We start from the raw sequence: 13,461 nt of genomic DNA, 5'->3' as shown, positions 1-13,461 counted from the left end.
CATCGATCTGCTCAGCCACATCCTCACCACCATCTTTGATGCCCTAGTCCCTATTAAAACCAGGCCAAACTTCTTCCAAGGTTCCGCCCCTACCCTAGTAGCCCTGAACTCGCATCTTTCTCCAGTTTCTCTCCGATCTCCCCTCTTGACCTCTCCACTCTCTTCTTGTCCATGAGACCCACTTCCTGCTCCCTTGACTCTATTCCCACTAAACAGTTGACCACCCAACTTCCTTTTCTGGCTCCCATGTTAGCCGACATTGTTAACGGTTCTCTCTCCTCAGGTATTGTCCCCCTCTCCTTCAAATCTGCCTCAAAACAACAACCCATGACCCCACTGTGCTTGCAAGCTACTGCACCATTTCCAACCTCCCTTTCCCTCCAAAGTCCTTGAACATGTTGTCACCTCCCAAATTCGTGCCCATCGTTCCTGGAACTCCATGTTTGAATCCCTTCAATCTGGTTTCCGTCCCTGCTGCAGTACCAAAACGGTTTTCATCAAAGTCACTGTGACTGTGAAAAAGGTAAACTATCCCTCCTTGTCCTTCTCGACTTGTCTACAGCCTTTGACACGGTTGACCACTCCATCTCCAACAGGTGAAGATTCAGGACAAAACTTGGGTATGGATAAGAAGTCAGTTACAGGGGAGATATCAACAGGTCCTAGTTGGAGGAGAACTCTCAACTGGGAGAAGTACCAAGTGATGTGCCCTCGGGCTCAGTATTGGGACCACTGGTGTTTCTAATTTACATGAATGACTTGGATTCAAGAACTCAATACAAATTGGTTAAACTCAGAGGGGCAGTGGAATGAAGGAGGCCAGAATGAGCTAAATGAAATGCAAGTGGGCCAACAATGGCAGACCAAATTTAATACAACTAAATGTAGGGTATTGTGCAAAAGGGAAAATGGACAACATGTACTCCATGGTGTTGAAATAGCCACAGATGAGGCCGAAAGAGACTTAAACTCAAAGTTCAGCATGTCCAAACAATGTAGAGCAGCAATCAACAAAACCAATAGAATGTTGAACAACATAACCAAAACTGTGCAATACAAGTCAGAGAAAGTCATAATCAAAACATACAATACTCTGGTCAGACTGCACCTTGAGTACTGCTGACTGAGAAATGAGGCAGATATTCAGGTACTGGAGGCAATGCAGTGAAGAGCCATGAGGCTGATCACGAGTGTCAGGAATCTGAATTATGAGGAAAGATTAGAGAAACTTGGGCTTTTCAGCCTGTAAAGGCAGTATCTGAGATATCTTTTACATAGTATACAACAACAACTTGTATTTATATAGCACCTTTAACCTAGTGAAACGTCCCAAAGCGCTTCACAGGAGTATTATGAGATAAAACAATTTGACACCGAGCCGCATAAGTAGAAATTAGCGCAGGTGAACAAAAGCTTGGTCAAAGAGGTAGGTTTTAAGGTGCGTCTTGAAGGAAGAAAGAGAGGTACAGAGGCAGAGAGGTTTAGGCAAGGAGTTCCAGAGCTTGGGGCCTAGGCAACAGAAGGCACAGCCATCAATGAGTGAACGATTATAATCAGGGATGCCCAAGAGGGCAGAATTAGAGAAGCGCACTCATCTCGGGGACGGGGGACTGGAGGAGATTACAGAGATAGAGAGGGCGAGACCATGGAGGTAGAGGTTGGACCTCCCTTATCCGGGACTCTTATCCGGCACCACCACAGCATCATTCCGGCGGCTGGGGGTGCATGCGCAGAAAGCGGCCGACTTCCACCCTGACTTCGGGCCCACTGGAGCTGCGCAGATTTGCTGGGCTGGAGCAGTGCCGACTTTGGGCCTGCTGTTGCCACGCCGACTTGCTGGGCTGGGGCCGCACCAACTTTGGGCCCGCTGACCTCCCGTCGTCCAGCAAAACCTCTTATCCGGCAGAGGCCAGGTCCAGAGGGTGCCAGATAAGAGAAGTTCTACCTGTATTCAAAAATAAGGATGAGAATTTTAAAATCGCGGCGTTGCTTAACCGGCACAGGGGTGATGGGTGAGCGGGACTTGCGAGTTAGGACACGGGCAGCCAAGTTTTGGGTCACCTCTAGTTTACGTAAGGTAGAATGTGGGAGGCCAGCCAGGAGTGCATTGGAATAGTCAAGTCTAGAGGCATGGATGAGGACTTCAGCAACGGATGAGCTGAGGCAAGGATGGAGATGAGCGATGTTACGGAGGTGGAAATAGGCAGTCTTAGTTATGCTGCAGATATGTGGTGCCCCCCCCCCCCCCTCCGCGAGAGAACAGCTCCGCAGGTCGGCAAGTATAAAAACTGGAGTGGCATACCACTTCAACCTCCAGCGCGAGCTGCTCCGAGTGTGCGCCGATTTTGAAATGGGCGACTGGGTGATGTCATCAAAACCCTGGTCGCCGTTTTGGAGCATGGGCAGGACCATCGGCAGGACCCAGATACAGAGGAGTGGGACAGTCGGGGCAGATGAGCGTCGAGTGTTTGTGGCGAGATGCGGTGAATGTCTGTGGCGGAAGAGCGGCGAGAGATCGTGGCGGAGGTGCAACAGATGAGGGTACGGGGCCCAGAAGAGCCGAGGGCCATGGGGCAGTATGGGCCAGCCCACACTGCAATATGTGTGCGCACTCGGTCCATGCAGCAGAGCAGGTTTCCAGTTGTCTTGGTTAATCCTTGCCACTGGACCAAGACCTAGCTCTGCCAAGTGGTGGCTGATGTGCAACGGTCACCACACAGTAAAAAAATTCACGCACAGGCATCTTCCACCCCCTCAATTGGAGTTCAGGACTGGAACAGCCGGTCCTTCATCGAAACATCTGTGAACTTGTGCAAGCAAGTCATCTTCATTTAAGGGACTGCCGATGATGATGATGATGTGGTCGAAAGCTCATTTCAGGGTCAAATATAACACCAAGGTTGCAAACAGTCTGGTTCAATATAGTAAATGGTAAGTAAAAAGTTCATCTGTAATATTGCTACAAAATAAACTGGGAACAGGACGGGGGGTGGGGATCATAGGTTTAAACTAGTAAAGAGTAACTTTAGGACTGATAGCATAATGTTCTTTTTCACACAGTGAATGATCAACACTTGGAATGGACTTCTGAGCAGAGAGGAAAAAACCTTGGAATCATTTTTGTTTAAACAATTAAATGCAGCAATGGGAGACGGGGGGAGGGGTGGAATGCAAAATCTTTCTGAATGGTTGAAAGAAGATGGGCCTTCCTCATCTGCAAATATCTTGTGACACACTGGTCTGGCTTAACGTCTTACAAAACCAGCAACGGAAACTAGCCAAAAGACATTGCATATCTATTCTCCCATAAGTTAAAAGTGAACATATCTAAGGAATAAAAGGAATTAAAAATTAACAAGTGATCGTCATCGTGCTAGTTTGGAGGAGCAGGAAATGGATTTTATGGCCAGAGGGTGAGGAATGTTAAGTGGAAAGAAAGCTGTTGCAGGGTTGACCAGGAAGGTAGCAGGTCAGTTTGAGCAAAAACGTGCTTTGGGTTGGACACAGCAGCTGAATGGCAAAGAGAAGAGAATCCAATGCAGAGCAGATGATTGGAAACACGTGGGGCACAAAAAAAATTATGAATTCCTAAAATGATTTAATAAAGCTAAAAATAAAAGGCTGCCTTATGGGGATGGACCACTTACTACAGTATTACGAGCAAACAAGAGGTTTAATATAGACACACATTACACAGAAAAGATATTTCACCTTGTCTAATCCAAGGTCATGGACAATCTTCTTTTCCCAATATGGACGTCGTTTTGTACATTTTATTCTGGTAATGATGTGCAGTTGGTGTGGCTGGTCTGGATCACCACTGTATTTTTCATGATCTGATGGTTCCACTTCAAACATCTACAATCAATAAGACATATTGATTACACACAAAAAGTGGTTTATGCAGATAAATCATCAAATTAGTTACATGGCAATCCCAATGTGGGGATTTGGTTTGAATCCTAAACTTGATACATGGAATTTCAGCTCTCTCATGAAACTGTGGACAAGTAGATCAAAGAATGATCTAGCACAGTAGAAGGCTATTCCATTCTCTTTGGTAGAACTATCCAACTGGTGCCACTCCCTTGCTCTTTCCCATGGCCCTGCAGACTTTTTCCCCCTTCAAATATTTATTGAATTCCCATTTGAAAGTTTGAAAGTTATTATTGAATGTGTTCCCGGCAATGCATTCCAGATCACAACAACTCGCCGTGTAAAATAAATGTTTCCTCATGTCACCTCTGCATCTTTTGAAAAGCACCTTAAATCGGTGTCCTCTGGTTACTGACCCTTCTGCCACTTGAAACAGTTTCTCCTTATTTACTCAAAACCATTCATGATTTTGAACACCTCTATCAAACCTCCACTTAACCTCTCTGCTCTGAGGAACACAACCCCAGCTTCTCCACATAACTGAAGTCCCTCATCCCTGGTATTGTTCTACTAAATTTCTTCTGCACCCTCTTAAGGCCTTGACATCCTTCCTAAAGGGTGGTGCCTGGAAGTGAACTCAATACTCCAGTTGAAGCCTAAACGTGTTTTATCAAATGTTTAACATAACTTCCTTGCTTTTCTATTGTATATTAATAAAAACAAGGATCCCATATGCTTTTTTTAAACAGCCATCTCCAACTACTTTCAAAGATGTGTGTACATACACCCCCAGATCTCTATTCCTGCAGCTCCTTTAAAATTGTATCATTTAGTTTATATTGCATCGCCTCATTCTTCCTACCAAAATAGATCACTTCATATTTCTCGACATTAAATTTAATCTGCCATGCATCTACCCATTTCACCAGTCTGTTTATGTCCTCCTGAAATCTGTTACTATCCTTTTCATCGTTTACTACTTTTCCGAGTTTCATGTCAAACTGTGAAATTATGCCCTGTATACCCATGTCCACCCATTAATGTATATCAAAAAGAGCAGTGGTCCGAATACCGACCCCTGGGGAACAGAACCGTATGCTTCCCTCAATTTTGAAAAACAACCGTTTAAGACTATTCTTCTCTTCTTAGGCAGTCCCTCGGAGTCGAGGATGACGCTTCCACACTAAAAAGGAGTTCTCAGGTGACTGAAGAGTCCAATGCGGGACCTAGTCTCTGCACAGGTGGAGCAGACGGTGGTTGGAGGAACAGGAGGTTGGGGTGCCTGGGTTACTGCGTGCTCCTTCCGCTGATGACGCATGGTTTCAGCTTGCTCTCAACGAAGAGACTCGAAGTGTTCAGCGCCATAACGGATGCTTTTCCTCCATTTTGGGCGGTCTTGGGCCAGAGATTCCCAGGTGTTGAAGGGGATGCTGCACTTTTTCAGGGAGGCTTTGAGGGTGTCCTTGAAGCATTTCCTCTGCGCACCTGGTGCTCGCTTGCCGTGTCAGAGCTCTGAGTAGAGCGCTTGTTTTACATAAAAAATAGGTACAGGAGTAGGCCATTCAGCCCTTCGAGCCTGCACCACCATCCAATAAGATCATGGCTGATCATCACCTCAGTACCCCTTTCCTGTTTTCTCTCCATACCCTTTGATCCCTTTAGCTGTAAGGGCCATATCTAACTCTCTCTTGAACATATCCAACGAACTGGCATCAACAACACTCTGCGGTAGAGAATTCCACAGGTTAACAACTCTCTGAGTGAAGAAGTTTCTCCTCATCTCAGTCCTAAATGGCTTACCCCTTATCCTTAGACTGTGTCCCCTGGTTCTGGCCTTCCCCAACATCGGGAACATTCTCCCTGCATCTAACCTGTCCAGTCCCGTCAGAATCATATACGTTTCAATGAGATGCCCTCTCATTCTTCTAAATTCCAGTGAATACAAGCCCAGTCGATCCAGTCTCTCCTCATATGTCAGTCCTGCCATCCCGGGAATCAGTCTGGTGAACCTTCGCTGCACTCCCTCAATAGCAAGAATGTCCTTCCTCAGATTAGGAGACCAAAACTGAACACAATATTCTGGGTGGGGCCTCACCAAGGCCCTGTACAACTGCAGAAAAACCTCCCTGCTCCTATACTCAAATCCCCTAGCTATGAAGGCCAACGTGCCATTTGCCTTCTTCACCGCCTGCTGTATCTGCGTGTCAACTATCAATGACTGATGTACCATGACAACCAGGTCTCATTGCACCTCCTCTTTTCCTAATCTGCCGCCATTCAGATAATATTCTGCCCTCGTGCTTTTGCCATCAAAGTGGATAACCTCACATTTATCCACATTATACTGCAGCTGCCATGCATTTGCCCACTCACCTAACCTGTCCAAGTCACCCTGCAGCCTCTTCGCAGCCTCCTCGCAGCTCACACCGCCACTCAGCTTAGTGTCATCTGCAAACTTGGAGATATTACACTCAATTCCTTCATCTAAATCATTTTTGTATATTGTAAATAGTTGGGGACCCAGCACTGAGCCCTGTGGCACCCCACTAGTCACTGCCTGCCATTCTGAAAAGGACCCATTTTTCCCGACTCGCTGCTTCCTGTCTGCCAACCAGTTCTCTTTCCACATCAATACATTACCCCCAATACCATTTGCTTTAATTTTGCACACCAATCTCTTGTGTGGGACCTTGTTAAAAGCCTTTTGAAAGTCCAAATACACCACATCCACTGGTTTTCCCTTGTCCACTCTACTAGTTACATCCTCAAAAGATTCCAGAAGATTTGTCAAGCATGATTTCCCTTTCATAAATCCATGCTGACTTGGACCGATCCGGTCACTGCTTTCCAAATGCGCTGCTATTTCATCTTTAATAATTGATTCCAACAGTTTCCCCACAACTGATGTCAGGCTAACCGGTCTATAATTACCCGTTTTCTCTCTCCCTCCTTTCTTAAAAAGTGGGGTTACATTAGCTACCCTCCAATCCATAGGAACTGATCCAGAGTCGATAGACGGCTGAAAATGATAACCAATGCACCCACTATTCCGAGCGCCACTTCCTTAAGTATTCTGGGATGCAGACTATCAGGCCCTGGGGATTTATTGGCCTTCAATCCCATCAATTTCCCTAACACAATTTCCTGACTAATAAGGATTTCCTTCAGTTCCTTCTTCTCACTAGACCCTCTGTCCCCTAGTACCTCCGGAAAGTTATTTATGTCTTCCTTCGTGAAGACAGAACCAAAGTATTTGTTCAAAACTGATCTACCATTTCTTTGTTCCCCATTATAAATTCACCTGATTCTGACACAATATGGTTGAATTTGTAATACAGATTGAGGATGAGGAAGTTGTGTCAGAAACGAGCATACTATGCTTAAACAAAGGGGACTACAGTGGGATGAGGGCAGAGTTGGCTAAAGTAGACTGGAAACAAGGACTAAACAGATATATAAAACGGAAAAGAGTGACTAAAGTAAATGTTGGTCCCTTAGAAGATGAGAAGGGGGATTTAATAATGGGAAATGTGGAAATGGCTGAGACCTTAAACAATTATTTTGCTTCGGTCTTCACAGTGGAAGACACAAAAACCATGCCAAAAATTGCTGGTCATAGGAATGTGAGAAGGGAGGACCTTGAGATGATCACGATCACTAGGGAGGTAGTGCTGGACAGACTAATGGGACTGAAGGTAGACAAGTCCCCTGGTCCTGATGAAATGCATCTCAGGGTATTAAAAGAGATGGCGGAGGTTATAGCAAATGCATTTGTTATAATTTACCAAAATTCTCTGGACTCTGGGGAGGTACCAGCGGATTGGAGAGCAGCTAATGTAACGCCTCTGTTTAAAAAAGGGGCAGGCAAAAGGCAGGTAACTATAGGCCGGTTAGTTTAACATCTGTAGTGGGGAAAATGCTTGAAACTATCATTAAGGAAGAAATAGCGGGACATCTGGATAGGAATAGTGCAATCAAGCAGACGCAGCATGGATTCATGAAAGGGAAATCATGTTTAACTAACTTACTGGAATTCTTTGAGGATATAACGAGCATGGTGGATAGAGGTGTACCGATGGATGTGGTGTATTTAGATTTCCAAAAGGCATTCGATAAGGTGCCACACAAAAGGTTACTGCAGAAGATAAAGGTACGCGGAGTCAGAGGAAATGTATTAGCATGGATAGAGAATTGGCTGGCGAACAGAAAGCAGAGAGTCGGGATAAATGGGTCCTTTTCCGGTTGGAAATCAGTGGTTAATGGTGTGCCACAGGGATCAGTACTGGGACCACAACTGTTTACAATATACATAGATGACCTAGAAGAGGGGACAGAGTGTAGTGTAACAAAATTTGCAGATGATACTAAGATTAGTGGGAAAGCGGGTTGTGTAGAGGACTCAGAGAGGCTGCAAGGAGATTTGGATAGGTTAAGCAAATGGGCTAAGGTTTGGCAGATGGAATACAATGTCGGAAAGTGTGAGGTCATCCACCTTGGGGAAAAAAAACAGTAAAAGGGAATATTATTTGAATGGGGAGAAATTACAACATGCTGTGGTGCAGAGGGACCTGGGGGTCCTTGTGCATGAAACTCTTTTGAGTTGAAACTCTTTTGAGTCCTACTCCTTGTGCATGAATCCCAAAAGGTTAGTTTGCAGGTGCAGCAGGTAATCAGGAAGGCAAATGGAATGTTGGCCTTCATTGCGAAAGGGATGGAGTACAAAAGCAGGGAGGTGTTGCTGCAACTGTATAAGGTATTGGTAAGGCCGCACCTGGAGTACTGCGTGCAGTTTTGGTCACCTTACTTAAGGAAGGATATACTAGCTTTGGAAGGGGTACAGAGATGATTCACTAGGCTGATTCGAGAAATGAGGGGGTTACCTTATGATGATAGATTGAGTAGACTGGGTCTTTACTCCTTGAAGTTCAGAAGGATGAGGGGTGATCTTATAGAAACATTTAAAATCATGAAAGGGATAGACAAGATAAAGGCAGAGAGGTTGTTTCCATTGGTGGGGGAGACTAGAACTAGGGGGCACAGCCTCAAAATACGGGGGAGCCAATTTAAAACCGAGTTGAGAAAGAATTTCTTCTCCCAGAGGGTTGTGAATCTGTGGAATTATCTGCCCAAGGAAGCAGTTGAGGCTGGCTCATTGAATGTTTTCAAGTCAAAGATAGATAGATTTTTAAGCAATAAGGGAATTAATGGTTACGGGGAGAGGGCGGGTAAGTGGAGCTGAGTCCACGACCAGATCAGCCATGATCTTATTGAATGGCGGAGCAGGCTCGAGGGGCTAGATGGCCTATTCCTGTTCCTTGTTCTTATGTTCTTATGACTGCAAAGGACCTACGTTTGTCTTCACCAATCTTTTTCTCTTCACATATCTATAGAAGCTTTTGCAGTCAGTTTTTATGTTCCCTGTGAGTTTTCTCTCATACTCTATTTTCCCCCTCCTGATTAAACCCTTTGTCCTCCTCTGCTGAATTCTAAATTTCTCCCAGTCCTCAGGTTTGCTGCTTTTTCTGGCCAATTTATATGCCTCTTCCTTGGATGTAACACTATCCTTAATTTCCCTTGTTAGCCACGGTTGAGCCACCTTCCCCATTTTATTTTTACTCCAGACCAGGATGTACAATTGTTGAAGTTCATCCATGTGATCTTTAAATGTTTGCCATTGCCTATCCACCGTCAACCCTTTATGTATCATTCGCCAGTCTATTCTAGCCAGTTCTCGTCTCATACCATCGAAGTTACCTTTCCCGAAGTTCAGGACCCTAGTCTCTGAATTAACTGTCACTCTCCATTTTAATAAAGAATTCTACCATATTATGGTCACTCTTTCCCAAGGGGTCTCACACAAGAAGATTGCTAATTAGTCCTTTCTCATTACACATCACCCAGTCTAGGATGGCCAGCCTCTAGTTGGTTCCTCCACATATTGGACTAGACAACCATCCCTATTACACTCCAGGAAATCCTCCTCCACCGTATTGCTATCAATTTTGTTAGCTCAATCTATATGTATATTAAAGTCGCCCATGATAACTGCTGCACCCTTATTGCATGCATCCCTAATTTCTTGTTTGATGCAGTCCCCAACCTCACTACTACTGTTTGGTGGTCTGTACACAACTCCCACTAGCAGTTTCTGCCCTTTGGTATTCCGCAGCTGTACCCATACAGATTCCACATCATCCAAGCTAATGTCCTTCCTTACTATTGTGTTAATTTCCTCTTTAACAAGCAACGCTACCCCACCTCCTTTTCCTTTCTGTCTGTCCTTCCTGAATGTTGAATACCCCTGGATGTTGAGTTCCCAGTCTTGGTCACCCTGGAGCCATGTCTCTGTAATGCCAATTATATCATATTTGTTAATAGCTGCCTGCGCAGTTAATTCGTCCACCTTATTACGAATACTCCTCACATTGGGGCACAGAGCCTTCAGCTTGTCTTTTTAACACACTTTGCTGTTTTGATTTTTGCCTTGGGTTTCTCTGCCCTCCACTTTTACTTTTCTTCTTTCTATCTTTTGCTTCTCCCCCACCCCATTCTACTTCCCTCTGTCTCCCTGCATAGGTTCCCATATATAAATATAGAAAATAGGTGCAGGAGTAGGCCATTCGGCCCTTCTAGCCTGCAACTTCATTCAATGAGTTCATGGCTGAACATGCAACTTCAGTACCCCATTCCTGCTTTCTCGCCATATCCCTTGATCCCCCTAGTAGTAAGTACTACATCTAACTCCTTTTTGAATATATTTAGTGAATTGGCCTCAACAACTTTCTGTGGTAGAGAATTCCACAGGTTCACCACTCTCTGGGTGAAGAAGTTTCTCCTCATCTCGGTCCTAAATGGCTTACCCCTTATCCTTCGACTGTGACCCCTGGTTCTGGACATCCCCAACATTGGGAACGTTCTTCCTGCATCTAACCTGTCTAAACCCGTCAGAATTTTGAACGTTTCTATGAGATCCCCTCTCAGTCTTCTGAACTCCAATGAATACAAGCCCAGTTGATCCAGTCTTTCTTGATATGTCATTCCCGCCATCCCGGGAATCAGTCTGGTGAACCTTCGCTGCACTCCCTCAATAGCAAGAATGCCCTTCCTCAAGTTAGGAGACCAAAACTGTACACAATACTCCAGGTGTGGCCTCACCAAGGCCCTGTACAACTGTAGTAACACCTCCCTGCCCCTGTACTCAAATCCCCTCGCTATGAAGGCCAACATGCCATTTGCTTTCTTAACCGCCTGCTGTACCTGCATGCCAACCTTTAATGACTGATGTACCATGACACCCAGGTCTCGTTGCATCTTCCCTTTTCCTAATCTGTCACCATTCAGATAATAGTCTGTCTCTCTGTTTTTACCACCAAAGTGGATAACCTCACATTTATCCACATTATACTTCATCTACCATGCATTTGCCCACTCACCTAACCGATGCAAGTCACTCTGCAGCCTCATAGCATCCTCCTCGCAGCTCACACTGCCACCCAACTTGTGTCATCCGCAAATTTGGAGATACATTTAATCCCCTTGTCTAAATCATTAATGTACAATGTAAATAGCTGGGGCCCCAGCACAGAACCTTGCAGTACCCCCACTAGTCACTGCCTGCCATTCTGAAAAGTACCCATTTACTCCTACTCTTTGCTTCCTGTCTGACAACCAGTTCTCAATCCACATCAGCACACTACCCCTATCCCATGTGCTTTAACTTTGCACATTAATCTCTTGTGTGGGACCTTGTTGAAAGCCTTCTGAAAGTCCAAATACACCACATCAACTGGTTCTCCCTTGTCCACTCTACTGGAAACATCCTCAAAAAATTACAGAAGATTTGTCAAGCATGATTTCCCTTTCACAAATCTATGCTGACTTGGACCTATCATGTCACCTCTTTCCAAATGCGCTGCTATGACATCCTTAATAATTGATTCCATCATTTTACCCACTACCGATGTCAGGCTGACCGGTCTATAATTCCCTGTTTTCTCTCTCCCTCCTTTTTTAAAAAGTGGGGTTACATTGGCTACCCTCCACTCCATAGGAACTGATCCAGAGCCTATGGAATGTTGGAAAATGACTGCCAATGTATCCGCTATTTCCATGGCCACCTCCTTAAGTACTCTGGGATGCAGACCATCAGGCCCTGAGGATTTATCGGCCTTCAATCCCATCAATTTCCCCAACACAATTTCCCGACTAATAAGGATTTCCCTCAGTTCCTCCCTCTGACTCCTTTTATATCTGGAAGGTTGTTTGTGTCCTCCTTAGTGAATACCGAACCAAAGTACTTGTTCAATTGGTCTGCCATTTCTTTGTTCCCCATTATGACTTCCCCTGATTCTGACTGCAGGGGACCTAGGTTTGTCTTTACTAACTTTTTTCTCTTTACATATCTATAGAAGCTTTTGCAGTCCATCTTAATGTTCCCTGCAAGCTTCCTCTCGTACTCTATTTTCCCTGCCCTAATCAAACCCTTTGTCCTCCTTTGCTGAGTTCTAAATTTCTCCCAGTTCCCGGGTTCGCTGCTATTTCTGGCCAATTTGTATACCACTTCCTTGGCTTTAATACTATCCCCGATTTCCCTTGACAGCCACGGTTGAACCACCTTCCCTTTTTTATTTTTACGCCAGACAGGGATGTACAATTGTTGTAGTTCATCCATGCGGTCTCTAAATGTCTGCCATTGCCCATCCACTGTCAACCCCTTAAGTATCAGTCGCCAATCTATCCTAGCCAATTCACGCCTCATATCTTCAAGGTTACCCTTCTTTAAGTTCTGGACCATGGTCTCTGAATTAACTATTTCATTCTCCGTTCTAATGTAGAATTCCACTATATTATGGTCACTCTTCCCCAAGGGGCCTCGCACAACGAGATTGCTAATTAATCCTCTCTCATTACACAACACCCAATCTAAGATGGCCTCCCCCTAGTTGGTTCCTCGACAATTGGTCTAGAAAACCATCCCTTATGCACTCCAGGAAATCCTCCTCCACCGTATTGCTTCCAGTTTGGTTAGCCCAATCTATATGCATATTAAAGTCACGCATGATAACTGCTGCACCTTTATTGCATGCACCCCTAATTTCCTGTTTGATGCCCTCCCCAATATCACTACTACTGTTTGGAGGTCTGTACATAACTCCCACTAACGTTTTTTGCCCTTTGGTGTTCTGCAGCTCTACCCATATAGATTCCACATCATCCAAGCTAATGTCCTTCCTAGCTATTGCACTAATCTCATCTTTAACCAGCAATGCTACCCCACCTCCTTTTCCTTTTATTCTATCCTTCCTGAATGTTGAATACCCTTGGATGTTGAGTTCCCAGCCCTGATCATCCTGGAGCCACGTCTCTGTAATCCCATATGGGAGCCTTGTGTCAGGCATGTGGACGATGTGGCCCGTCCAGCGGAGCTGATCAAGCGTAGTCAATGCTTCAATGCTGAGGATGTTGGTCTGAGCGAGAACACTGACGTTGGTGTGCCTATCCTGCCAGTGGATTTGCAGGATTTTGTGGAGGCAACATTGGTGGTACTTCTCCAGTGTTTTGAGGTGCCTGCTATACATAGTCCAT

At 45.0% G+C, this 13,461-nt stretch overlaps 1 protein-coding gene across 2 annotated transcripts in view; it reads right to left on the bottom strand.

Annotated features, from left to right (window-relative positions):
* mrpl30 (mitochondrial ribosomal protein L30) overlaps window positions 1-13,461 on the bottom strand; it is a 29,949-nt gene that overhangs the window by 7,654 nt on the left and 8,834 nt on the right. The window contains exons 3-4 of one of the 2 annotated variants that reach the window (XM_070873056.1): window positions 3,712-3,858; window positions 872-1,945 (exon numbers count right to left, since the gene is read on the bottom strand). In XM_070873056.1, coding sequence (XP_070729157.1) covers window positions 1,670-1,945; window positions 3,712-3,858 — 423 coding nt within the window. In that variant the 3' untranslated portion in view covers window positions 872-1,669. Of the gene's footprint in view, window positions 1-871; window positions 1,946-3,711; window positions 3,859-13,461 lie in introns of those variants that run through there. The other variant, XM_070873057.1, reaches the window with a different exon arrangement.

This window comes from Pristiophorus japonicus, unplaced genomic scaffold (assembly GCF_044704955.1).
Source record: "Pristiophorus japonicus isolate sPriJap1 unplaced genomic scaffold, sPriJap1.hap1 HAP1_SCAFFOLD_409, whole genome shotgun sequence".
NCBI classification, from domain to species: Eukaryota; Metazoa; Chordata; class Chondrichthyes; family Pristiophoridae; genus Pristiophorus; species Pristiophorus japonicus.
The sequence above is the reverse complement of the archived record's forward strand: the minus strand, read 5'-3'. Positions and strand labels throughout refer to the sequence as shown.